This window comes from Bos indicus x Bos taurus, chromosome 2, assembly GCF_003369695.1.
Source record: "Bos indicus x Bos taurus breed Angus x Brahman F1 hybrid chromosome 2, Bos_hybrid_MaternalHap_v2.0, whole genome shotgun sequence".
Classification (NCBI taxonomy): Eukaryota; Metazoa; Chordata; class Mammalia; order Artiodactyla; family Bovidae; genus Bos; species Bos indicus x Bos taurus.
The window spans coordinates 43,924,568-43,948,709 of record NC_040077.1 but is presented as its reverse complement, the minus strand read 5'-3'; the positions used below and the strand labels follow the sequence as shown (position 1 = coordinate 43,948,709).

Sequence of the window (24,142 nt, the reverse complement as noted above, 5' to 3'; positions counted from 1 at the left end):
GCTGCGTCTCCTGTTAATACCACCTGCTCAAATTCCCCGTAACCTTTCTTTTCAGAAATATTTGGCCGCGTCAGGTGTTAGTTGCCCCACGCACACTCCTTGCCTTTTCTAGCTGTGGAGTGCAGACTCCTCTCTAGTTGTGGCACACAGGCTCAGTGGTTGCAGCACGTGGGCTTAGTTGCCTCACAGCACGTGAGATCTTAGTTCCCAGGCTAGGGGTTGAATTCGCCTCCCCTGAATTGGAAGGTGGATGCGTAACCATTCGACCACCAGGGAAATCCCAACCATGACCTTTCCATCTTCTAGGTGACTCCTTTGTTTATTGTTCTGCAGAACCACTCACTCCTTCTCCAGTCCGTAGCAAGGTCTGTGATGTACTGTCACCTGCCATGAGTCATAAGGAAATATTCACTGGGCTTCTGCTCTGCTGCAACCCCTGGGCTCAAAGTAGAGAAATGAACATGCTGTCCTGGAAGGCATCCATGAGTATTATTTGCTAAGCACTGGAGACACTACGATTTTTTCAAGAGCTACTGACCATATTGACAATGACAGGGCCTTTTGTCTCTTGATAGTTAAAATGGAATAGTCCCTGGATTCTAAGATAACTTGGAGTTTAAGATACATCACTGGTAGAACAGCTTTAAGGGAAGAAAATTAAGTCCTACAATATACATGCTCATCCACTGGAAAATAAAATACATCCTGATTTCACACATGTTAAAGTGTAATGATTACAATAAACAAGTACAAGAGTAAAAAAAAGATGAAGAAAACGCATATTTTTTGAATGCCAGGCACTGTGAGGTGCTATGCAGCTCTCTGCTAAATCAATTATTCTTCATTCCAAAAATATTTTATATGCCTCTGCTAGGTCCTGTGAATACACCACTGAGTAAAACAGAACTCCAAGTTCTGAAAGATTTTGTAGATCTAGTGAAGGTAAGAATATTTTCAGATACAAATAGCAAAGCCCTACCAACAGAAACCTAGACAAATAGGGGTAATGACAGATTTTTTTTCCCCCAACACAAGAATTCCAGAGGAAGATAGTTTAGAACTGGTGTATCTCTCAAAGGTGCAAACAAAGAATCAGGCATCTTTAAACTTTTCTGAGCCCTCATAACTTTATTCCTCATGGTCACAATATGGTTGCTTTATCTCTTGATATTGCATTTGCCTTCTAAGCCAGAAGGGGGAAGAGCCAAAAGCCCTTTCTTTTAAAATTGTCTTTCATCTTAGAAAGCCCATCCAAGGAACTCTGACCTATATTTCATTGACTGAAGCCTATGTCATTGGGTCACCCATGGCTGATTCCCAAAGGAATTTGGGAAGGCAAACATTATTACTTTGTTTGCTGATTTCCATATGGAGGAATATTAATGAAATGGTTGGAAATTGGATGTTGAATGAGTCAAGCTGTAGTATCTGACCTAAAGACAGATCCGTATCACACACAGATCATTCCAATGCAATGTGTCAACTATTACGGAGTTACAAGATGCTCCCCGCAGACGTGCAGCAGGGTCTAGGAGCCAGAATCAGAATAAGAATTTGGGCTGACATAAAGACAATTTATTAGGTGATCAAAAGCGTTTCAGGCAGAGAAAAACAACAGGGCCAAACACAGGCAGGCACACACACACACACACACACACACACACACACACGCAAAGCAGTATTAGCACCTGAGGAATTTTGAGCTAATGTAGAAATCTAGCATGTATATGAGAAAGTGGAAGATGTTAGAAGGGCTGCCAAGGGTGAGGTCATAAAGACCGTAACTAGTACATGACTCCTAAGTTGGTCCCTCACTGAGTATGTGACAGGACTCCAAGCTCAGGTTGGATGATTTTTTCTCAGCAGCTTTGGTCCTTGGAGAAACTAACCTGTATATGTGGATGCTGGGCCCCAGATTTCAACTCAGAACTAGTTCTCCTACTTCAAATCAATCTCAATTAGCTGTCACCTGCTGTCTTCCTCAGAGCAATTCCTTGAATTTCACTCTTTTCTATTCAGAAAACACAGAGCACTGTCAGGATCTCAGAGCCAGGCTATTTGCATCAAGATCTGGTCTCATCATCCCCCGTGTGACTGAGCTAACTGTACCAGAATATACATGTTAAACAGATCCAGCCACTTGCATGCTGTTCCTTACATGAGCACACTCACATCTGAAGGCATTTTACCCCATGTGAGCCCTCTGGGACCTGTCTCAGTGACTTGTGGGAAAGGAAGCTGTTATAAGATACTAGCTAACAGCCTGAATATACAAATCATTCCTAGGTAACCGTCACACCAGTGTAGTGGGAAAAGGCACAGGCATGGGCCTCAGACAGACCAGGTCATAATCGCAACTTTGGCCACGTAACTGTGTGACCTTGTGAGGATTATGTCACCTCTTTGCCTACCTAACAAGTGTTATGCGAATTCAATGACAATGTATACGAGAAGTTTTTCATCAAGTGCAAGTGCAACATCTGATGTTATACAACCAGTTAGTGCACGGCAAAGCCACAAGCACAACGCAACCTTGGAAGTTCAGTTCTTAGCATCCGCAGCATGTAGTACCTATGTTATTATATGAATTAGTTAATGAATGTTAATAAACCTTTAATTTCTTCATCTGTTTCAAAATAGAAATGACAGGAGCAACTTAAAACTTTAATCCCCATCTCTATAGACTTCCAGGACCTTCTTGGTCTCTCCTGAGGTTAAAAAAAAGTCCCAGTTTTAATGATCAAGTCAGATGTAACTATACTGCTGCTGCTGCTGCTGCTGCTGCTAAGTCACTTCAGTCGTGTCCGACTCTGTGTGACCCCATAGACGGCAGCCCACCAGGCCCCCGTCCCTGGGATTCTCCAGGCAAGAACACTGGAGTGGGTTGCCATTTCCTTCTCCAATGCATGAAAGTGAAAAGTGAAAGGTAAGTCGCTCAGTCGTGTCCGACTCTCAGCGACCCCATGGACTGCAGCCTACCAGGCTCCTCAGTCCACGGGATTTTCCACGCAAGAGTACTGGAGTGGAGTGCCATCGCCTTCTCCGGTAACTATGCTAATTCTAGCCTTTATTGACTAAAAACTATGGTATACTTAGAGAATCTTAACAAGAGCTTATTTGACAGCAAATAAGCTGTCATTGGGCAGGAACAGAGTGATCTGAGTCTGAGTCTATTTACCAGGCAAATAGTAATACCAGGTTGTAAACATATGTGCACAGGTCTGTCTCTGTGTCAGGTACTATAGAATGGCTCACTCCTACATTTATTCCCAATCATCTCCTCCCCTGGCTTCTCTATATAGAGGCTGAAAGCAAAATACTCACTTTCCCAGACTCACTTGCTGTTAAGGGTAGCCTCTTGACACAGTACTGACCAGACATGTAGGTGAAAATCTCTGGGGAACGGTTTCCTAGGAAAGAAATGCTAAAACCTACTTTTGTCTTGGGTTCTAGGTCCCATTTTTTAAATTTAGACAATGTACTTTTCACAACGCTTGTCTGAAGTTACTTGGAAGAAAAAAAACCTACATGATAGCTAAAGGCAAATCTCTACATTGCCACCCAACATATCTGTCTGTTCATGGGCTAATCTGTTGACCACCAGGAATGATATCCTGACAAGCTAGCACTGACTCCCCTTTTAGGTATGTGACAGAAGTCACCAGATGAGGACAAGGCTATCACCTTTTAGAACTGCAAACTATACAGCTATGCAGTTGATGCACTGCAGCTAGAGGACTTAGGTTCTAGAACTGACTACCATTAGTGTATGCTATAGCAGTGTCAAAAAGCAGGTGGTGAAAGAACCGTCTCTTCAACAAATGGTGTTGGGACAACTGGATGCCCATATGCAAAAGAAAGAAGTTGGAGTCCTACCTCACACTATGCACAAAAATTAAATCAAAATGGATCAATGACCTACTTTCAAGAGCTAAAACCATAAAACTCTGAGAACAGGAGAAAATCTTCATGACCTTGGATTCAGTAATGAACTCTTAGATATGACATCAAAAGCACAAGCAACAAAAGAAATTGTAAATAAATGGACTCCATCAAAATTAAAAACCTTCATGCATCAAAGAACATCATCAAGAAAATAAAAAGACAACCTACAGAATGGAAGAAACTAGATCCATGTGTCTAGTATCCCTAATATATCAAGCACTCTTACAACTCAATGACAAACAATCCAATTTAAAAAATGAGCAGAAGGCTCACAGATATTTTTCCAAAAAAGATACACAGTGGCCAAGCACATGAAAAGATGCTCAATACCTATTAGGGAAACACAAATAGAAACCACAATGAGGCACCACTTCACATCCATCAGAATGACTACAATTTTTTAAAATAGGAAATAAGCATTGGTGAGAATGTAGAGAAATCAGAACCCTCAAGCATTGTTGGTGGCAGCATGAAAGTTTGACAGTTCCTGAGAATATGAAATATAAAATTACATATGACCCAGTAGTTACACCCTAATATATAGATACAAAAGAACTGGAAATTGGTATTCAAATAATATGTACACACACATTCATAGCAGCACTATTCACAAGAGCAAAGAGGTAGAAACAGCCCAAGTACCCATCAACAGATGAATGGATAAATTAACCTGTGGTATATGAACCTCATTTACTACGTTATATGTGGAAATGTACCTCAACAACTTCATGCTAAGTGGAAAAACAAGACAACAAAAAGACTAATTTGGGGAGATGGTAAATGGTACTAAAATGCCACTGTTCATTTCAAAATGGCTAATTTTATGTTACATGATTTCACTTCATTGTTTTTAAAGATGGCTCCCTAGACTACATATAATTAGTAGAGGTCGTTGACCTGCTGTAAAAGCATTGGAAAGTCTTTTCCTTTATTTTATGGTATAAAATAAAAACATAATTCCATTCTTCAGTAGCCTTTCTGGAGAATACCCAGTTTTCTGGTTTCTTCTTCTGTCCCTCTGCTTGCTTTGAACATTTCTCCTTTTGTTCAATACCCACTAGAAGAGCGAATAGTAATTGCATAAGCTCTGGCAGAAAGAAATCAATTATTGAAATGCAGATTTTTTTAATCACTAAAAATGGGATTATCAGGGGTCTTAGCTTCATTTCAGAGAAAGCGATGGCACCCCACTCCAGTACTTTTGCCTGGAAAATCCCATGGACAGAGGAGCCTGGTAGGCTGCAGTCCATGGGGGTGCTAAGAGTCGGACATGACTGAGCGACTTTACTTTCACTTTTCACTTTCATGCATTGGAGAAGGAAATGGCAACCCACTCCAGTGTTCTTGCCTGGAGAATCCCAGACACAGGGGAGCCTGGTGGCTGCCGTCTATGGGGTCGCACAGAGTCGGACACAACTGAAGCGACTTAGCAGTAGCAGTAGCTTCATTTATCCATACAATTTCATTATAGTTTGAAAAAGATAATAAAAGTCTAGCAGCTGGACTTACTTGTCTCAGAACTCTTGTGACAATTTTAACCAGTCTTGTAAAAGTCTGGAATGCCCGGTATTCAGATTTCACCATAGACTTTTATCCAAGTTCATTTGTTTCCTAGTGCTGCCATAACAAAGTACCTCAGAGTGGCTTAAAGCATTGATTTCTTGTGAGTTTTAGAGGCTAGAAATTTGAAATCAAGGGCCATGTTCCTTCTGAAGTCTCTTAGGGAAGAATCTGTCCTTGCTTCCTCCTGTTCTGATGGCCCCAGGCAGTCCTTGACTTGTGGTAGATTAATTCCCATCTCTGCCTCCATCTTCATAACTTGCTGGCTGTGTCTGTGTCTTCTCTTCTCATAAGGGCACTGTCATGGGATTTAGAGCCCATGCTAAATCCAGAGTGATCTCACCTTGAGATCCTTAACTAATTATATCTGCTGATTTTTTCCAGTTGAGTTCACATTCTGACATTCTAGAGGAGCATGAATTTTGGGAGGACACTGTTCATCCCAAAAGGAACTTCCTGACCCAGAAACTGAACCCAGGTCTCCCACATTGCAGGCAGATACTTTACCGACTGAGCTATGTGGGAATTTCTGTGGTGGATCAGACAGTAAAGCGTCTGCCTACAATGTGGGAGACCTACGTTCGATCCCTGGGTTGGGAAGATCCCCTGGAGAAAGAAATGGCAAACCACTCCAGTATTCTTGCCTGGAAAATCCCACGGATGGAGGAGCCTGGTAGGCTACAATTCACGGGTTCACAAAGAGTCAGACACGACTGAGCGACTTCACTTTCATTCATCCCACTACTCTATGTAAGCAACCTAATTTCTCTTTTTGACACAGTAAGGTTTTTTCAAAATGCAAATTTTAATTTGCTTGGTAAGATTAGAACCAATCTTCTGTGGAGAACTTTATTTAAAAAATAAATCTTTAATCTTCAAAAGAAACTAAATCAAATCCCTAGAACTGAGTCCTCTACTTACTAAAACTGATGTAAGTAAATAAGAAAAATGCCTTTTGACAGAAACAAAGTATGACAGATTGGTGCTATAGTATTTATAATTTATTACTTACAAAAATAACTTCAGCTTTCTCATCAAAATGACAATAAATCCTCTCCCAGAAGTCAGGGGCCTCGGCACAATTTTTACTAAGAACCTTCTTTTAAAATTCCTAAACCATAATTTTTAACATCTAAAATCAATTTTTAAAAAATTTGGACGGTGAAACTTTGTAACTGTCTTCAAAATATACAGTGATATCTGTTATGTAGTCAGGTATCAATTGTTAATTGATAAGTATTATAATTATTTAATGTTTAAGTAATTTTATAAACAAGTTACCTAATTACAAGACAATGTTGGTACAGCATGTATTTTTCAAAGTGTAAGAACATATCTCACTTAATATAGTTTAAGATCTAGGGTAGATTTTTCCTACATTCGTGAAAATTGTATTATAAATTGTCAGGAATTCTTTCTAATGTACCAAGATTTCCATATGAAAAAGTAGAAGTTATTTTTATTTTTTATATAAAATAGTAAGTATGAAACTAATGTAGAAATCTGATGTTAGACAATTCTTTTGGCAGAAAACATTTAATTATAAACAGGTCTTAAACACATCCATAAGATCATGAAAAAGAAAGAAAAATAACCCTGTTTTTCTTATTAACACCAAAAATATCATCTCAGTACACAGATTTAATAACATTTTTATACTATCAACAACCTGTAACACAAAATTCGCTACAGTATGGCAAAAATAAAATTATTTTTAATTTAAAAGGGAGAAGAAACTTCCAGATATATAAAATTTCACAGATAAATGCCAATATACACTATATACATGTTTCATGTTATATCATTTCAAAACTACATTAGTTGAACTTAAAAATGGCAGAACCCAAATTAGTGGGTGTGCAGTATTTATTGTAATTCAAAGACTTACACAGAATCAAGCTTTTACAACTCAGATCACAATTATACATAAATTATTTACACAAACATTAAAATAACTATTAAATATTGTTTGGGAGGAAAATGTAAGATTTTTCATATATTATGCAAATGTTAATTATTATCAAGAGGTTTTGAAAATGTTTTTTCTGTTTTGTTTTCTTTATAGAAGATTCATTTCCAAAAAAGTAAGGTGCTATTTTAGAATTTCTTACAAGTATATAACTGAATTCACATGGAAGGGAAATACTGGATAAAAAACAGAAAACAGACATCAAAGGTTAAAAGTTTCTTTCCAGTTACTTATATCTGAAATAAAACAATGACAGAAATTGGGTTTTTCAAATTCTGCTTGTTTTTCCCTTTAAATGTAGACCAAGTAGTATATAGAAGACTGTTTTTTCCCAGAATATAGTTTCTTTGAAAAAGGAACATATTTATAATGGAATTTCTATAAATACAGAAATGACAAATATTTCCAGAGCACTATCTTCAAATGGATTCTTAGTAGAAAGATTAAGGGCTTTCTTTAAAAAACAATATAGAAATCTTGCTTCCATGCAAGTTTATTTATTTTTGCAGCTTGCTGCATCTTAGTTTGAATATGGACCCCAGTGGTAACAGGGCCAAGTCATAACCACTGGAGAGCCAGGGAATTCCTGCTAGTTAAATTTTTAAAAACTTAACTTTACATCCATTGTTTCTCCCAGTTGAAATACCATGAATCTGTAAGCATATGTATTCACATTTTGTGCTATCTAAAAGGTTGGTAGATGATGCAGTAGTGGTGCAAATTCTTAGGAAAGAAAACAATCCCTATTGGTTTACTACCTAACTTCCAAAGTATGTGGAATATATTAGCACCTCACACTCACCTAGAACATAGGCTTCAGGAAAACTGTCTTGATGGCTTCCCTATAAATCCACTGCCTGTTATTATTCCACAAGCTCAAGATTACTTCTGAAAGCAATGGCCAAAATTGTCAACAGTCTGGCATACCATTGGTACTCAAATCACCTTTTAAAAAAACAACACATCAGTAAAAACACACATTATTCACGCCTGGTATACACTGCATCAAGTTATTAGGAATGTCTCGTAGCTCAAATTCACACAGTCTGTAAAAAGGAAATGCAGTGTCTCTGCACACCATGCTGCAGAAAAACAAAACCAACCGACCAACCAAAAAAAAAAACCAAATGGACCTTATATCTTCATTAGATGCTGGCCAAAACCACTTGAAAAGGTTGTTAAGTGACAATTCTAAATGCTAAGGACCCTTGTAGGAAAAAATGTTTTCTATTTTTTCCCAGGGAATGGAAATGTTTCATGGGGCATCCCTCAACCCACTGTTGGCATGACTGGAGAACTGGCTAAACACTTTAACACACACCTGCATTTACATGGTCTTCACTAATAATAACAGAAAACATTTCTGTTCCTCCCAAAGTGCTCTTCCTTCCGTAGACAATTCTATGCTAATTATTACTCAGCACATCACTGAGAGCAAAACTGACAGTACTGCAAACACAACTGCAATTTAAGGAAACAAAGGAAATACGCAGGGAAGCTAAATGCTTGCACAAAAACATGTTCGCCTTTTTAAACAATGGTATGTGGGAAACTGAAAAAAAAGAGCAGACAGAAAGTACTTAAAGGTTTCAGTGCTTTCCCAATTACCATGACAATTTAGGGGTAAATGCTGCTTTCCTTATACACTCCTACACTCCTATCTCTTGTTGTTTAGTGTCATAAGGCTATTTGTTTGTTTGTCCAGATTTGTGTAGAGAGATTTGAAAGTAAGAAAAAACTAACGGGAAGCAACTTGAAGAGGCCTCTGATCAAAAGTCTGACTTCAAACAAGCTGGAACTTGAAAAGAACTTTTTATAGCATAAAAAGAAAGACAGGTTTTTGTGCTTTATTTATTCATGGGTCTTTTCAGTTGAGAAAATTTTTTTTTCCTTCTTTTAGTATTTTCAGATTATAATCACAAGGGTTGAGTAGTACAGTTATGAAGGCTTTCAAGAAAATGCTTGGTTTGATTTTAAAGGAGAGGCTGCTGTTGATGGTAATTTGTTTGCTGCTGTGCAACTGAATGAGCTGGAACTGCCACCGGAAAGCCTGCCAACTGCGGCAAGTTGGAAGTAGCGTTCTGGTAAGATGACATATCCACAGACATCCCCATCTGCTGTGTGTAAGCAGCTGCACCAGGAGCTGATTGAAGGTTAGAGTTCTGGTTCATGTAAGTAGGATTGGAAATAGTGTCTTGTCCAGTGCTGCAAACAAAATTTTAAAAAGAAAACCATATTTACTTTGCATTGTCTGGGTTACGGTTGGAGATCAATCACTGTGACAAAATAAAAATGTCTTTTCCATATTTCTAAGTTTATATAGCTCTACTATTCTGATTATGATTTAACCACTCCAGCTATCCAACACTGTTAATGTAATTTTCATATTTGGGAAGAAGGAAGTACTCCAAGTAAAATAAAATATAGGATTATAAGGCCTATCTAATTTTGTTTTCCCCAAAATCTCTCATGGAAAACATTTGGAAATCTTCTGAGAGATGCAGGTTGTTTCTGCCCCTGGTGTTCTTGACCAGCTGTGCTGAGAGCAGAACCCCAGCCCAAGTACCCTTTGGCCCGTCTTCCACTGTCCCCTTCTCTCAGTCAGCACAGCGGAGACCGTGTTTCCTTACCCACTCTTCACACTGTCCTCTGGTAGCACCCTTTCCAAGCTGCCCCTGGTAGCTTAACCTGAATGCCTACATAAAAATAACACAAGCAGGGAGAATATGGAATCCACACAGGACCTGAATCTACCCTCAACAGACTATATTAACACTCTGCAAAAACAAAACAAAAAAATCCCAAATTCCTACTAAGTTGAAAATCACACCAAACTGCAGGTACACCTATTTGTTCCTATAATTACTATAGTGTAGCTTTTATTTTATTTATTATTTATTTACTTTTTTGGCTGCATCAAGCCTTAGTTGTGGCACACGGGCTAAGCTGCCCCGCGGCATATGGGATCTTAGTTCCGCAACCAGGGATCGAACTCATGTCACCTGCATTGGAAGGCGGATTCTCAACCACTGGACCACAATGAAGTCCCAACATAATGTAACTTTTAAAAGGGGCTTCCCCAGTGGCTATAATTTTTAATTGCACCAAATATACTGCTTCAATACAGGAGGATTAATGTCTATACTCCTCTATAGTTTTTCTCTCTGTAATTCCTAATGTCACCCAGGATAACAAAATTTTTACATTTTAACTGAGTTAAATACCAGTATGAACAGATTTATTTAATGACCAGATAATATCTAAAATTTATACTCATGGAATTTAAGAGTGGGAAGAGATTTTCGAGATCATTACATATGACTACTAAACAGACATTTTGTGTTAAGCAAAGTTAACAGAAGGCAAGATTCAAACATGGTTTTCAGAATAGAAGTGAAGAATATAAAAAAATCAGACGACAAATTCCACAGCTGAAACATACTTCTTTTAAGAGTCAAGCGGCAAAGGTTTTTGCTTTTTAGGAATACACACTCCTAAAATATGTCTGAGACTACTTTGTTGTTGTCGTTCAGTCACTCAGTCATGTCGCCTCTTTTGCGACCCTATGGGCCCGCCAGGCTCCTCTGTCCATGGGATTTCCCAGGCAGGAATACTGGAGTGGGTTGCCACTTCCGTCTTCACTGAGACTACTAATTATAGCACCGTGCTAAGTATATCATTGGCTTGGCTTCTATAAGGGAAGTGAAAGTGAAAGTGAAGTCACTCAGTCATGTCTGACTCTTTGTGGCCCCATGGACTGTAGATTACCAGCCTCCTCTGTCCGTGGGATTTTCCAGGCAAGAGTACTGGAGTGGCTTGCCATTTTCTTCTCCAAGTTAGCTGTATTTTTTTCCCAGGGACCCAGACTATAATCCAGGTCGGGGCACCATCTCAGTATGGGTAGCAAAGCTAAGACAGCAGCATTCCTATTTCATGGGATCTTGAATGAGCACTTCTATAACTTCACCTCAACAGCAAAAGAGGGCACTATTATTATAAAGAAAAGGGTCTAATTACTCTCATTCTGAACATCTGTGAAAATTTAATGTATGTAATTACAAAATTAACATAGCTCCCCAAAACTTACCTTAAGTACGGAGTTTGAGCAGGCTGTGTTGTCACTGAGGAATTCACAGTTGGAGGCAGAGATCTCAGTGGACCAATCTGATCTGGTCCTAGGCTGTAGCTTTGGGCAACAGTGACTTGGTGAATACTTTGACCCATATAGTTTCCACCATGTGGTTGAACTGGGTATGTCTGTTAACCAAGGAGAAAAGGTTGACTCACTGATTTCCCAAACTACTGCCTAGCAATACATTAAAACTTTAAAAGACTTAAATGAAATAAAATGTTCTAGTTCTTTGGAGAGCAATCTGATTTCACCAATCTGTCCACACTGGTATAAAACGTGGAGCGCTTCCACATCACAGTGCCAAATCCATGGAAGTTGATGATTTACTTGCTCATTCTTTTATTTTGCAGTGGGATGAAAGCAAGGGAGGTGGTGTATTTTTAAGCAACAGGTTGGAATTCACCTAGGCTGTCTATTACTAGGTAACATGTCTTGCTGTCAAGCCACAGAAGACTATATACTCCCTTGAAGTCAGCACAGTATCACTTCAAGTCACCGTGAGAGAGATGACCTTCACCCCTATCTCAGGGTACCTTATTCAACTTCTTAAGAATGAAACTTAAAAGAATAAGTTGAAGGATAAGTGGTATCAAGGCAGGGTGCAGGCCCTCTCTGGCAATGCCTCCTTCATCCTTCCTGCAGGACAGATAGGACAAAAGGAGAGAAGAATTCTGGGTAAAGGAGATGTGCCCTCAAGAACTAGCAACATGGTCTATGTCTCTTTGGATATTTATATGTATGTGTGCCCTACTTAATTTCCAGGGTAACATCTCTTTCAGGACAGGCTCTACAACCTGCTTACAAAATACAACATTCAAAATAACTGCATGTTTAACAAGTATCATTTAGTAACTATCATCACTCCAATTTTAAACTAAGCTATTTTTAAAGCAAAGACCAATAACATGAAAATACAGAATTCTAGAAATGCCAAATCAACTACTACATTGACAACTATAATCATGGGAATTCCCTGGCAGTCCAATGGTTAGGGGGCTTCCCTGAGAGCCCAGTTAGTAAAGAATCTGCCTGCAATGCAGGAGACCCCAGTCCAATTCCTGGGTCAGGAAGATCTTCTGGAGAAGGGATAGACTACCCACTCCAGTATTCTTGGGCTTCCCTGGTGGCTCAGCTGGTAAAGAATCCACCTGCAGCGTGGGAGACCTGGGTTCGATCCCTGGGTTGGGAAGATCCCCTGGAGAAGGGAAAAGTTACCCACTCCAGTATTCTGGCCTGAAGAATTCCATGGACTGTATAGTCCATGGGGTTGTAAAGAGTTGGACATGACTGAGCGACTTTCACTTTCTTTCCAGTGGTTAGGACTCTATATTTTCATTGCTGAAGGCATGGGTCTGATCCTTGGTTGGGAACTAAGATGTGCAGTGCAGCCAAAACTTTAAAAAGGAAAAAAAAATCATACTACCTCCTTAGCAGACACACACAGCCCATTGACAACAGGCTTAGATGGTGGGAGTGGACCTCTTCTGCACATTAGGATTCCTGAATGGCCTTCACAGATGCAGCTAATGGTGTGTTACTCTAACTTTTTCTAGTATGAACTTTTCTTTTTCAAATTAGAATAGGAACTTTAAATATTTCAAATGTTATTATGCATGAATAATATAGATAACATCCTATGAAGAATCAAACTAGACAGAATGCTAACTTTTTAAAGGAATAAGTTGTGCTTAGTGAAACACGGATTGTAAACAGTATGCAACTAAACATAAACTCTGACACAGGAAGGACACAGGAAGGACCCTTTTCAGACACACAAAGCAGTAAATCCAACATCTAGTCCTATAACACAATGGCGCATTTTGTTTTGTTTCATGTCCACAGCAGCAGCAGATAAACAGAAGCAATACTGAATAAACTCCAGCTGTCTTTTGCACCTAGAAGTCCTTTCTACCCTCACATGTAATGACTCTCATCATTTTCAGAAGTTCAGGGAACAGCATATTTGATAAATGCATCTTGTCTGATGTGACAGTTACCATAGTAACTATTCTTTTTTTACTTAACAAGTATGTTGTGTCAAGTCACCTAGATTATGCATCCACATTCTGTTTCTCCTTGGTGTCTCCTTCACACACTCCTTTACATACCAGTTTTCATACATTAACATGAAATTTGTTCATCCAAGCTCATTCTGAATTCAACTGCTAACTGGCTGAAATTTGAAAAAGGCTTTAGAATACCGGATACTGACAAATATAAATATTCACTTCAGCTGGGAAGCACAGAAAAGGTGTAAAAAGCCCTGGAAAAGATGTTCATGAAAGGCTAATGGAACCTGTATGTATAGATCTGCATCATATTCTCATCATGTGTGGATTTTTAACAGTGTAAGCCATACATCTGAGAAAATACAAAGCATGATCTGAGAACAAAATACGTTCTTTAGGCCTTTTTAATCATCATAGAAGTTAAAGAAATCTTAACAGAAATTTAAAATAAATGTTAGATTTTGCTTGCTGAGCAACAGGAACAGCATCAGTACCACATCTGGAAGACTCCTGACATGCCAGGAGTGTCCTAAATTAAAGGATTTATACTTACAAAACCTTATGAAGAACAGAACTCCACTCATATATTTAATTGTCTCTTAATTATGTTATAAATGAACTAAAATATATTTGTGAAATATGAGTGTCTAATTGTCCTGGTGAACACTTAACTGTTTATCCAACATTTTTCTGATGAAGATGGATTTTATAATGTTATTCATGCACCATAGAAATTTTAATACTATGCTTGTTTTTAATTTAAAACTTTTTCTCAATTTTGAAAAATGTTCTCAAAAGATATGCTCACCTGAATTGGAACTCCAGCTGATGAAGTTGGGTAATGTGCTGGATGGTGGATCTTTGAATAGACTGCATATACTGGCGCTTCATTCATCAACTTATTATAAAGTTCCAGAGCTTCTAAGACTTTTACATTCAATTCAGACAATTCTGAATGCTTCCTGATATAGAAGAAAAGCTCTTTAATACTTTTCAAAGTTTTTAAGCATTTAAGCATATTTTTAGCAGCATACGAGACTAATAAAAAGAAGGGCTTCCCTGTGGCTCAGATGGTAAAGCGTTTGCCTACAATGCGGGAGACCCGGGTTCAATCCCTGGGTCGGGAAGATCCCCTGGAGAAAGAAATGGCAAACCACTCCAGTACTCTTGCCTGAAAAACTCCATGGACTGTCACCTGAGGAGCCTGGTAAGCAACAGTCCTGGAGTTGCAGAGTCGGACATGACTGAGCAACTTCATTTTTCACTTGGCAACATAAATTATTTTTTAAAATTTACATTTTCTATTCATATTTTAAAAATTCTACTATGAAAGAATATTCAAACAGGGAAAACAGGAGGAGGAATTATTTACTTCATGTAATGACTAGGCTGATATAACTTCATAATACTAGGGCAATTCCTTTCCACAACTCATAAAATGCAACCAATTTATAATTTTGGTGCTAGGAGAATTTTTTTTCTTATGTTACAGGTTTCTGTTAAAAATTCAATTACAAACGAGTAATTTTTGAATTTAGGAAGAGTCCAAGTCTTAATTAAAAATCTTAGTAGAAAAAGAAAGTACTCAGGCAAGGCCCAGAGCCAGGTGTGAGATACAATATGACTGAGATATAAGCACATTCACAAACAAAATGACACATTTTTATTTGCTTATACCATGAAAGGCTCAACTAAAAAAAATTAATAATTATCTTTGAAAATGCAAATTTAAAAAATGTATACATAAACTAGTCTCTACAGCTTGTTCATTGGTTTATTTTGAAAGTGAGTGAATATAGGTCAAAATAATATTTTCAAGTTTGCATCTTCAAATCTGCCCAGGAAATTGCAAAGCCAGTCCTTTCAACTTGGTACAGTTCTGCTATCATTCTGGGGTAATAAAGAACTCCCTGTACAACAAGGGAGTTGTTGTAAAGTTCATAAAAGTGAAATGGCCACTTAATCTGGCCTAAAGCACCCACAAATCTGTTTATTAATGTAGCTTTTAAAATATATACACAGAGAGACTCAAGAGACAAGAAGCAAAGCAAGCAGCCAGACATAGGTCTACCCAATATATGACCTGGACTGAGTCCTACCAGGACTTATCACCTTTCCTCTATCAGAGACTGTTATGTCTGAAACAAAAAGTGCTGTTTGCTCTCTTGCATGTGTGACTGTAACAAGAAGGCTGAACTCTACTTTCAGAAATATTGGTTGTAAATTGCACTGGAAGTTTCAGAAATGAGCGTCCATGCTAACAGATGTGTCACTAGGAACCACAGGCTCTAAGAACCATAGGCTCTAAGAACCAGAGTCCATATAAGCCAGTATTATACTAATGAAACACCAGAAGAACACTGAAGGGCAGGTTGAATGCACACTTGAGATCATCTTCAAGGATTTGAGACACAATCCCAAAGCAGTTAACAAATTTTTACTAAACTGTGCCTGACACTATCCTGGGATAGAGAAATTAGGCAAAAGTATCATTCTCTCCTTCAGAAAGACTGTAGTCTGTTAGGAAGACAAGGCCTGAAAAATAGCAAATGATATAAGATAGCACATAACCGAATGCAAAGTTCAGTGAAATAGGCAGGGGACCAAAGAGTTTAGAGGAGGGAATTAATGTGATTATCAAGGCTTTATGGAGAAGCCGGGACTTAAGCTGGTATCCCAGGAAAGATGGAAAGGTCAAGCAAAAAAGGAAGACCAAGTCAGGTCAGTGGGACAGTGTAAATCAAGGCAATTGAAAGAAACAAGAAGGGTACACAAGGGAAGAGTGAAAAGGTGGTAGAAAAGGCACTTTGACATAGCTGGTAAAAAATGGTTTTTGGAAGGCAGTAGGAAAGAACATTAATACAGCCTGAAACACAGTTAAGCTCAGGCTATGGATATTTCTTCAATAACTCTATCTACACCTTTCTTTGAAGTCAATTTACATGTTTACCCAATATAATTTCCTAGTAGGATAAATGCTACAAAATTTCATTCTGTACAATGACAGAAATGAAAGCTAAAATTTAATATTCTGATGGTAAAGTTTTTTTTACTGAGTTTAAGATACAGACTTAAACTGAGTTGCTTAACTGCTGAGTTAAAAGATATGGACTATTTTTAGTCTTTAGAAAGGTTTATAATAATTGCAGCCCTAGCCACACCTAAGATAATACTATTTTCTTTTTAATCTTTTTAAAAAAATTATTTTATTTATGTATTTAATTGGCTGCGCTGGGTCCTCGCTACTATGTGGGCAGGCTTTTCTCTAGTTGTGGTGAATGGGGGCTAGCTGCGGTGCGCCAGCTCCTCATTATGGCGGCTTCTCTCGTTTCTGAGCACAGGCTCGAGAGGGTTCAGGCTTCAGCAGCTGCAGCATGTGGGCTCAGCAGTTACAGTTCCCTAGCTTTAGAGCACAGGCTCAGGAGTTGTGGTGCACAGGCTCAGTTGTGCCGTGGCACATGGGATCTTCCCAGACCTGGAATCAAACTGTGTCTTGCGCATTAACAAGCAGGTTCTTTAGCACTGAGCGACCAGGGAAGCCCTCTTTTTAATCTTTTCCATTTGATTATTCACTAACCATTAACATACCTGCACTGAAACCAAAATAACAAAGTAACAGTAGATACTCCATGCTTTCTCCAAAATAAGACCAAAAAATATGATGAAATTGACACCATAATTTCATTCACTGAGACAGGGATTTACTTTTCATTTCTATAGAAAATACAACAACTTTATTTAAAAAAAAAAAAAAAAAAAAGTCCTAGGGAACAAAGATTATAATCCTCAGTGACTAGAAAAAACCTTGCTACTACTTTTCTCTGGTAAAGGCAGATAAGAAGCAAAGTAGCTCCTGTTCTTCCTATGCTGTTTTATACCCAAGTTCAGTAAACAGATATTAGAAAGGGATGATGGTGGGACACTAAAGCCTTCTTCCTTGTCTGCCATTCACCATGGATGCCCCCTCTGACTTAAGATATAAAGCTCTGAGGAATAAGAGAAGGGGCAAAACTAAGTTAAAAGCTCAAAACCCTGACAGTCTGACCTTCAGGGCTGCTATCTCTAAGGAAGAGTAAGACTCGATGGGATAATGAAATCAAAAGGACAATAGAAATACAGAAATACAAGGAAGAAATATGAGAAGAGAAGGTGTGTAAATCGGATTTAGAGTAAAAAAAGAAATTTCACTGTAAAGTTTTAATACTTTTCATTATATACTACTTCAAAAAATACTACTTTGCATTATATAATAAAACAGTGCTTGCCTATGATTCCTGTTCTATTTTGTGCTCTGTTCAAATTTACTCTTCATTATTCATTATCCCTCAACTCCAGCCCAAGTACAAAAATGAAGATAGGAGTCCATCATTCTACATATAATACACTGCCATGAAAAAAGCTATTACCGAAATTAGAAGTACCATTCTATTAGTCTGTAAGGGTTTTTAGAAACAGAAACAATTTCAAAAGACTGAACAGTTCCACAAAAACTTTCTAGCTTAAAGTTCTGCCAAAACAAGTCAATGTAAGAAAACTATACTTGTCATTTCCTGCATGAAGAATCTCACCTATCAATCTCTTCAAGTTTTTCATCTATCATTGGACCCATCTGTTGGCAGATATCTGTAAACACAAAAATATTTAAAAATCTTGAAACTAAAAAACCAGTTTAAGTCAATTTCAACAATTTTTAACAACAGAGCACCAATATGTAACACCATGTAAAATATAAAGAGAATTAAGTTATGCTAGAGAAAGGACTGCAATAGACCCAACAGTAATACTATTCAGCACTAATATTAATATCATGTGACCAAGGCAAAGTAAAAATCAGAGCAGAAATCCCACCATGTTCTTCCAAAGTACTACTTTATAGACTGAAATTTGGAGTTATCTCAAAAACCTTAAAAATACTTAGAATACTATTATTAGTTACAATAAAATGAACTTGTCACAATATATAAAATAATTATATACAGATTAGATATGAAAAATTTCATTTATTTAAACCATTTCAAAATAACAGTTTTATATCTCCAAATGTAAACATTGATACAGTAGCACAATATTCTATATTCATAACCAGATTTTCTTCTATGAAAAATTTAATAACATTTATACAAGACTTCTGGGAGAAATATCAATAACCTCAGATATGCAGATGACACCACCCTCATGGCAGAAAGCAAAGAAGAACTAAAAAGCCTCTTGACGAAAATGAAAGAGAGTGAAAAAGTTGGCTTAAAACTCAACATTCAGAAAACTAAGATCATGGCATCCAGTCCAATCACATCATGGCAAATAGATGGTGAAACAATGGAAACAGTGAAAGACTATTTTGGGGAACTCCAAAATCACTTCAGATGGTGACAGCAGCCATTAAATTAAAAGATGGTTGCTCCTTGGAAGAAAAGCTATGACCAACCTAGACAGTATATTAAAAAGCAGAGACATTACTTTGCCAACAAAGGTCCATCTAGTCAAAGCTGTGGTTTTTCCAGTGGTCATGTATGGATGTGAGAGTTGGACTATAAAGAGAGCTGAGCACCAAAGAACTGATGCTTTTGAACTGTAGTGTTGGAGAAGACTCTTGAGAGTCTCTTGGACTGCAAGGAGATTTAACCAGTCCATCCAAAAGGAAATCAGTCCTGAATATTCATTGGAAGGATTGATTTTGAAGCTGCAACTCCAATACTTTGGCCATCTGATGAGAAGAACTGACTCATTTGAAAGACCCTGATGCTGGGCAAGATTGAAGGTGGGAGAAGGGGACAACAGAGGATGAGATGGTTGGATGGCATCACCGACTCGATGGACATGAGTCTGAGTAAGCTCCAGGAGTTGGTGATTGACAGGGAAGCCTGGTGTGCTGCAGTTCATGGGGTGGCAAAGAGTCAGACACAACTGAGCGACTGAACTGAACTAAAACATTTATCCCAGAGATTTTTCTCCCAATGGATTTTTTAAAAAGGCACAAAAACATCTATTTTAATTGCTTCAAATTTCTTAGAGAGTAAAAAGACACATCAGCATGTATCAAATACCCCTACATTACAAAGTAAACATAGATCATGTATAATTTTGACCTTTAAAATTCTGATACAAGAGAATTAGAAGAGGAATAAGAATTTCCAACATTTTGCTCAGTTACTTTATGATGCTATTTCTAATTCTGTCCTTTTCTGAACTGCAAATTTCATGAGTGGGCTTAAAGAAAAGTAAAGACTTCCCCAATGAACAGGATAGGAAGGTTGTAACATCTTCCAAGTCATATGTTTACTATTTTACTACACTAGTCTACCTCCTACCAAAGATTTCTAATCTCTGGAAGCAACCCAAGGCAGAAAAAATTTAAGACATTATAAATTGCTAAAACATTAAATGACATTAAGGTAATCCCTAATATTCACTTAGTACCTTCTAAGTCCAAGAGGTCTTGAGAATCTGGTTTTGAATCTGTTGGATCTATACTCTGCAGTACCTGCAGGGCTCTATCCATCTTATCCTAAAAAAGTAACAGGACACCTTACGAAGAGTTTTAATTTCAATGATTATAAAAATTTATTTTCAAGCATTCTCAAGAATAACACATTTTAAAAGTCTTGACAGTTTAACCATTAAACAAAAGAATGACTCTACCTCATCTATATAAACAGGCTCAGGCTCTGATTTCTTAATTTCCTCCTCCTCATCATCAATTATATTCAATTTGTCCACAGCTGCTATGGAAACAAAGTAAACTTTAAGTTCCCCAGTATTCACCTTGGTAGTTTAGTCATTAATTTATAAATAGCCTGTGATTATTCATAAGAAAAAAAAAAGGAAACTCTAAATAACAACATTTCATAATCAATATAATCATAACATTTTGTAATCAATATACGTTATTACATATGGTCATTGATTCATGCCACAACTATCTATTTAGCCCTTACTATATGATAAGCATTGTTCGAGGCATTGAAAATACACTAGTGAATAAAACAAACAGGAATCCTTACCCTGATATAACTTACATTCTAGTGGAACAAGTAAGCAATATTAACGGGAGCTGTCATTACAGACACCTTTCTAAAACTGAGTGTTATTGCTAAGGTGAAAATATATATACGAGAGTAGAGTATTATCTAATTAGCTAATTTCAGAGTTAAATCTATGAACTACACTCTTTCCTGCTATAAAAAATTATTTTCTACATGTAAAAAAATTTAAAAAGAGACCTGATTTCAACCTGATAATAGTTACAGTAACACAAAACAAAAACTTTTCTTAGAAAGAGAAGGTTGAAAAATAACTTAAAAAAATATATATACATATATATAGAAAATTATTTAAATGCTCACTGGAGAACTGCCACAATGTACTATATTTTAATAAGTAAATTTGAATTAGAAACGAGTTGCCAGTCCAGGTTCGATGCACGATACTGGATACTTGGGGCTAGTGCACTGGGACGACCCAGAGGGATGGTATGGGGAGGGAGGAGGGAAGAGGGTTCAGGATGGGGAACACATGTATACCTGTGGCGGATTCATTTTGATATTTGGCAAAACTAATACAATTATGTAAAGTTTAAAAATAAAATAAAATTAAAAAAAAATTATAATCAAAAACTATATAACCAAAGAAGTTTTAAGTCCCAACAGTTATTTCAAATATTTAGTTAACTTTCAAGTATGCCCTAAGAAGCAGAGCTTAGCATAACACGAGGATTTACTGAAAATCCAGAGTATTTTTTACTTTTAAAAATAGAAGCTCAATTTCTCCAGCCTATAGTGAATTCTACGGCATTCCCTGAGCATGGTCTATCAAGCTATTAAACCTAGTGTCTCCAATGTTCATATCAACTTAAGAGTCAGAATGGAGGCAAAAGAAGTATTGAGTGGCAGAGTACTCAGTATTCATCTCTCTCAATTTTAACTGAATGCATCATTCAGAATACACAAAGATGATGCTACACACGCTGTAGAGCTTTCAATTTAAGTTCTCTAGAACGATAAAGATTAGAAGCAGTACGTTCAGCAGCTATGTCAGTACAAGTACATTCTAATGGCAGAGTACCCGACTTTAGAATCCTGGCTCTACCACCTACTAGCCAAATAACCTCAGCCTCAGTTTTCTTATCTATAAAATGGGATAGCAAAAGTACCTATTTCACAGACTTAAGAAGATTAAATGAAATAGTGCAAGCAAAGGACTTTGCACAACAGCTGATAAACGAGTGCTTAAACACCACTGAGCAATTTTATTTTTGACCCTCACCATCATTAGTATTATTACCAGTTGTTCTGCACACTCAGCACCACCACCCTACCCCCCAACTCCCTGCCTGCCTAACAAATGGACGCTTTCTTGGCATGGTTGGCAGCAGCTGTGTAGAACTGTCTGTGGCTGCAAAACTGAGGGAAGTTCAGAAGATGTGAACTAGGAACCTACTGTCTTGATTACATTACTTTGTTATTGTTCTGAGTTCCCCGGGACCAAATCAATGTAAGGAAAAATCTACAATTTAGGAGTACTCCTAACTCCTGTAATCACACTCAGCACTTGTCAATGGATCCCCCAACCTGCCTGCTTTGATACTGCGCTTCAATGATGAATAAAACATTTTTTGTACTAGACAAATGCAAATAGCCTCTTAAACCATAATTACACTGATGTAAATATTTACATGGTCAAGCATAGCTTACTTTATGCCTTATATGTACCTATGCACATTAACTCTCAAAGGATTTAAAATATAATGATAAGGAAATAACTCTAATTTGGAATTGACCTGGGATAAGTTAACCCCTTAATTTGGGAAGAAGTAGGTTAAACTGTATTATCCATGAATAAATTATTGAAAATAAGAATTAAATGCCAATCTACTTTATATTTCAAACCAAATCATAAAATTCAAACAGAAAACTTCAATAGATTTAACCTTTCCATAGATTTAACTTACCTGCCTCTGATTCTATGTTTAAATTACATGTTACAAAATTAGATGGGAAGAGTCCAATTCCTCTGTGATTTTCTCCTTTCCACCAATTAGCATCACTGAAAATACAGTACAAAAATGCCATTTGTTACTCTATATTTCATTAGTGTCAAGAGTAATTAAAATAAAAATTAAATTTAGTCTACTTTGAAAATACTAGTTCAAATCCCACTATATTTAAAAGTAGTTCTTCTTAAACTTGTGTGTTAGTTGCTCAGTCATGTCCTACTCTTTGTGGCCCCATGGACTATAGCCCTTCAGGCTCCTCTGTCCATGGAATTCTCCAGGCAAGAGTACTGGAGTGGGTAGCCATGACTTCTCCAGAGGATCTTCCCAACCTAGGGAAAGAACCTGGGTCTCCTGCATTGCAGGCAGATTCTTTACCATCTGAGCCACCAGGGAAGTAAACTTAATAAGAGATATAAAAAAGTACAAATAAAATAAACATCTATATTCTCATACTTAAATTCAGAACCTATCAACAACTGGTCATATTTGATTCTGTACTTTAAAAAAAACAAAACAAAACATTACAGATAACACTGAAGTTTCCTTTATCAACACCTCCAAATCCCAAACTCACATCCATCCTTCATACCACCACCAAGTTGATACGTCACCTCCCTTCAGATATATTTGTTATTCATTCACTATATCTATAAACTCTATATTTATCTATAGAGCTTACAGATATAGATATATATAGATATGTATAGCCAACTCTATAGATATTAAGTTGGTACAAAAGTCATTGCAGTTTTGCATTGTTGAACTTTGCCATTTGATATTGGAGTGTTCTTAAATAAATATGGTTATGTTATACACCATTTTAATGCACATTTCTTGCTTTATATTTTTTGCTAATGACTTATTACTTGTTTATATTTATTTTAGACTAGGGAAATGATGTTAGACAAAAAAGCAAATTGGAGTGGTTTTCTTATTTGAGTTCAAAAGTAAAGCAGCAAGGACAACTCACAACATCAACAACACATTTGGCCCAGGAACTGCTAATGAATGGACAGTGCAGTGGTTCAAGTGGTTCAAGTTCTGCAAAGGAGACAAGAGCTTTGAAGAGGAGGAGCATAGTGGCCAGCCATCGGAAGGTAACAACATCATCAAAGCTGATCCTCTTACAACCACTAGAAGTCACCAAAGAACTCAACGTCGATCGTGCTATGGTCAGTCATTTGGCATTTGAAGCCAATTGGAAAGGTGAAAAACCTCGGTAAGTGGGTGCCTCATGAGCCGACCACAAATCAAATAAATCGTCATTATGAAGTATCATCTTCTCTTATTCTACGCCACAACAACAAACCATTTCTTGATCACATCGTGACATGCAATGAAAAGTAGATTTTATAAGACCACTGGTGACGACTAGCTCAGTGGTTGGACTGCTAAGAAGGTCCAAAGCACTTCCCAAAGCCAGACTTGCACCAAGAAAGGTCACAGTCACTGTTTGGTAGTCTGCTGCCACTGTGATCCACTACAGCTTTCTGAACCCTGGTGAAACCACTGATCTGAGAAGTATGCTAAGCAAA

The 24,142-nt window shown here is 37.5% G+C and overlaps 1 protein-coding gene across 3 annotated transcripts in view; it reads right to left on the bottom strand.

Annotated features, from left to right (window-relative positions):
• Nucleotides 1-6,488: 6,488 nt before the first annotated feature.
• The window catches only part of STAM2 (signal transducing adaptor molecule 2), a 50,102-nt gene continuing 32,448 nt past the window's right edge, over nt 6,489-24,142 (bottom strand). The window contains exons 8-14 of one of the 3 annotated variants that reach the window (XM_027560676.1): nt 22,563-22,657; nt 20,255-20,337; nt 20,033-20,120; nt 18,184-18,238; nt 14,424-14,577; nt 11,562-11,731; nt 6,489-9,679 (exon numbers count right to left, since the gene is read on the bottom strand). In XM_027560676.1, the coding sequence (XP_027416477.1) occupies nt 9,448-9,679; nt 11,562-11,731; nt 14,424-14,577; nt 18,184-18,238; nt 20,033-20,120; nt 20,255-20,337; nt 22,563-22,657 (877 nt within the window). In that variant the 3' untranslated portion in view covers nt 6,489-9,447. Of the gene's footprint in view, nt 9,680-11,267; nt 11,462-11,561; nt 11,732-14,423; nt 14,578-18,183; nt 18,239-20,032; nt 20,121-20,254; nt 20,338-22,562; nt 22,658-24,142 lie in introns of those variants that run through there. The other 2 variants (XM_027560684.1, XM_027560690.1) reach the window with 2 other exon arrangements.